This window comes from Myotis davidii, unplaced genomic scaffold, assembly GCF_000327345.1.
Source record: "Myotis davidii unplaced genomic scaffold, ASM32734v1 scaffold17, whole genome shotgun sequence".
Taxonomy (NCBI): domain Eukaryota; kingdom Metazoa; phylum Chordata; class Mammalia; order Chiroptera; family Vespertilionidae; genus Myotis; species Myotis davidii.
Window position 1 is genome coordinate 2,516,954 of NW_006288624.1, and position 4,246 is coordinate 2,521,199.

Below are 4,246 nucleotides of genomic sequence, written 5' to 3' on the forward strand. Positions count from 1 at the left end.
TCCATGCACCAAGAAGTTTCGTTAGATTCCCAATCAGGGCACATGCCCGGGTTGCAGGTTTGATCCCCAATTGCGGGTGTGCAGGAGGTGGCCTATCAATGTTTTTCTCTCATCAATGTCTCTCTCTCTCTCTCTCTCTCTCTCTCTCTTTAAGAATTCAATAAAAACCTATTTTAAAAAGTGAACCCCAGATTCCACTGATTCCCCAAAGCCTGTGCTTTAATGACAGCCCTGTTTTATCAAAGAATCTGGCCCACAGAGGTTCACACGGTCTCTTTTCTACCCACCATCCCACAGCGACTCCAGCTTTTACCAAACAGGGAACCAGATACATGCTGAGTTACTGGCCTGCCCAAGTCACAGAGGAATCAACCAATGCTGCACTGATTCACCTTCATAGTCTAACTCACTCCACGCATATCGGTCCCCACACTGCCACCTTTAGGACAGAGCTAAAGGGGGCCAAAGATAGCACACTCACGAATTACTGGCCATATAAAATTCTGTCTGCCAGTTGAAAGGGATGTAACTTTTGATTATATTCCTTGCTATCTACAAGAAAAAAGGTGATATGGCTAAATTCAACAGGCAAGCATAAATTATGCCAAATGGCATTTCTCACAATAAAGCCTTAGGCTAAAAGAAGGATGATTCCCCCTGATAAGAGATATGGATTAGGTCTGATAATACATTTTCTGTTGATGGACATTTGGTCTTTACTAATGGTAAATAAACCTTATTGACTTTGGTCTTCATGATGGTAAATGAACTCTACAAATTTGATTATCACCTTTCTACAAGGGGTTCAGCCAGTACCAAAACCTGACTACTCACAAGTTCCTCAAAAGATCAGACTAGAAAAGCTACAAGCAGAAGCATTTATTCAAAGCCTTAAAAACCACACAGAACCAAGGCTCTGAGACTTGAAGTACCACTGCTCTATGTCTAACCATTCTTCTTTCAAATACAGAAAGTCAATTAAAATATTAAAACATAGAACCAAAAGGTTGGGTTTTTTTTTTAGCTAAAAGTGTCAACTGCTCATGAAAGAGGATCCCTGAGATAATAATTGAAGACGATTAAAGATGGAAGGGATTGTCTCATCCAATCTCATTCTACAGCTGCAGAAACTGAAGACCAGAAAGGGTAAATAACATGCGAAAGCCTACCCAGTAGGTAGTCATGGGGTAACCATGGGGCAACCATGGGCTATCAGGTAAGCATATAATCCAAGGCAGATTATTTACCTGAATTTCTTACATTGGTGTTGTTCAGTTTGGAGTCCTTGATTACCAAGTGCTTAATCCATAGAGTGGGAGCTGTGATTTCTGAAAGAAAAAAAAAGGAGAGAGAAAATGAAGTCTAGGCAAAGAGAGCATGTAAATTGGACTATAAACTCCCAGGCTTCTTAATAGCATTTTTAAAGCCTGAGGCATTGAGGCTTGACTATCTGCCTCATCTGCTCTTTGTCCCCAAACCTCCCCCTTCCTTGCTGTGGAAGCTCCTCTCACTATCAGTTCGTAGGCGCCAAGCAGGGCTCCTCTTCCGGGAGGGAGAGTGGTCAGCGTCCAGAAGCACTGAGCCACTCCATCCAGGAATAAAAATATTATCCCAGGAGGTGAGGAACCTGGGCCAAGCCAAGTCTCTCTCGGCGTGCTTCAGCAGAAGAACTTAAAGGGGATAAGTCAACAAACGAACACCAGACAAACCACAAAGGCCATTTTGGAGGAAACGGCTGAGCCACACGGATTTTAGGTGCTGAGCCTCTCCTGCATGTGGGAAAGAGAGTAAAGGGCTGATGTGTGCTTCATGCCCCGTCCAGTGGTTCCTCACTGAACAGAGGCTGACCCCCATCCAGAGAGCGCGGGGATGCTTCTAGGCCAGTGATGGCGAACCTTTTGAGCTCGGCGTGTCAGCATTTTAAAAAACCCTAACTTAACTCTGGTGCCGTGTCACATATAGAAACTTTTTGATATTTGCAACCACAGTAAAACAAAGACTTATATTTTTGATATTTATTTTATATATTTAAATGCCATTTAACAAAGAAAAATCAACCAAAAAAAATGAGTTCGCGTGTCACCTCTGACATGCGTGTCATAGGTTTGCCATCACTGTTCTAGGCCCTCCAGGGACAGATGACCATGAACACACTGTAGTGTGACAAGATCTTCAGTGGGGGTACTGGAGAGGTCGCCGAAGCTGGCATGGTCTCCATTCTCCACCCAATCCCCCAGGGCCCAGGCTTGCCGGTGATAAAGGACCTCTGAGGAACTTCTGGGCGTGAACACAAATATGTCCCACGAAATGATCAGTTGCAAAGGACAGCTCATGCTAGGGCCATCCCTAGCCATAGTACCAAACAGTGGCATTTCTTTTATTCCTCTGTCTCACTGTCCAGGCTCATGATCCAGCCTGCATACACTCGCTGAAAGCTACTAAAGGTTGCTGCACACTGCACCAAGGGCTGAACCTAGCTGTCGGACTCGGCGTTGTGCCGAGCGTCCAGCTTCTCCTCGTGGGAGCCCGGAGTACTTAGCAAAGCACTCTGAAGAATAGGCCCTGAGCACCTCAAACTCAAATCGAGGCCAGCCTTCTGCACCCCAAGCTCTTCCTCAACCCCTCTTATATCTCCAGGGACATCTATTTTGCCATCAGCCACAACTATGTCTCTTGACCTAGAATTTCTCCTCTCAATTGTCTTGACTCAACTCTCATGATCCCTACAACTTAACCAAACCAGCTCCACTAACCTGTCCCTTTCCTGCTACTTTCCTTACTATGTCCCATCCCCGCAATACTCCCTTCCTTGTCCATGCCGGTCCCCTGCCTGGAATGCCCTAATTCTTCCTCCCCACCTTCAAGGTCCAGCTCAAGTCCCTGCCATCTCCTCAAAGACTCTCTCCCCAGAGCATTGCGATCTCTTCCTTCCATACATTTCTACTACAATTATAACCGAGAGCACGTAGTTTAACACACAAAGCCCTCCAGGGCTTGCCACTGCCTTTAGAGTGGGGCTTCATCTGCTCTATTTCTCCTTCGTCCCCCAGAGGCTGAGCACGAAGCTGGGCCCAGGACAGGAGCTTCTCGGTGCTGGTTCCCTTACTGAGGGGATGGTGCCGGCCTGACTGTCCTTCTCTGCCGTGGCTCCTCCGTCTTGGCAGCTCCCAGGGCCCGGGCAGGCTGTGTTATTGCTGGCCACCAGCAGCCAGGCAGGAAGCCTGGCGAGCAGAGGGCCTGTCCAGAAGTGGCGAGTGTACCAGTTCCTGGGAGGGTTTGCATTTGTTTAAAAGGTCAAAACAGCCAAAACCGGTTTGGCTCAGTGGATAGAGCGTCGGCCTGCAGACTGAAAGATCCCAGGTTCAATTCCGGTCAAGGGCATGTACCTGGGTTGTGGGCACATCACCCATAGGAGATGTGCAGGAAGCAGCTGATCGATGGTTCTCTCTCATCGACGTTTCTAGCTCTCTATCTCTCTCCCTTCCTCTCTTTAAAAAATCAATAAAGTGTATTTTAAAAAAAAAGTCAAAACAACCCAGCGTACACTGGGGAAAATGACAATTAAAAAAAGAAAAAAGAATGATAATGCTTAAACAGACATCCAAAGGAAAGACCTACCTTCCCCAAATCTGAAACCGGGTGGGGAATGGGAGTCGGAAGTAATACCAGAGCTTACCGTCCCCGTCGAACACCGGCTGCGTCTCCATCGTGGGTGTCGGCTTAGACCCGTCATCTGAATTGAGGGTTAAAAAGAATCGGAAAGAGACTACCATTATTGAGGTAAATACTATCTACTCTCCAGCACTGTTGAATGGTTTGGGTTTGCACATGGCCCGGCCAAGTCCCAATGAAGAGACCAGAGAGAAAGAAAAGAACAAGAAGGAAAAGAGAACCACAGAGAGACACCAACAGGAAGGCAAATCCAGGGGTGTGCTCGCTCTTCCAAGGGAGGGTCAAAAGGGAGCTGGGCTGCCATGGCTTGGGAGGACCCTTCCCCACGCGAAAGCTCCCCTCCTTGCCCAGCAGCCCCGAATGGCGGCCAGGCATGTTCACACAGAGTGGCCTCAAACTCCCCAAGTTTCTTCCCGCCCTCTTGTGAGAGGTGGCAGCCCAGTACCTCTCTAGTGGCCTTCATTGAAGAGCTTAAGGAAAGCAAGAGACTTGAGGTGCTATTACTCCCTCCCCCCCGCACCCCCCCACCAAACTCCTAACTATTTTTTATCCTCATTTAGAGTAAAGCACATCA

At 47.4% G+C, this 4,246-nt stretch overlaps 1 protein-coding gene across 1 annotated transcript in view; it reads right to left on the bottom strand.

Moving 5' to 3' along the window:
* SMOC1 (SPARC related modular calcium binding 1) overlaps positions 1-4,246 on the bottom strand; it is a 72,580-nt gene that overhangs the window by 31,685 nt on the left and 36,649 nt on the right. Inside the window, exons 5-6 of the mRNA XM_015562033.1 lie at positions 3,677-3,733; positions 1,248-1,328 (exon numbers count right to left, since the gene is read on the bottom strand). Of these exons, the coding sequence (XP_015417519.1) occupies positions 1,248-1,328; positions 3,677-3,733 (138 nt within the window). The remainder of the gene's footprint in view (positions 1-1,247; positions 1,329-3,676; positions 3,734-4,246) is intronic.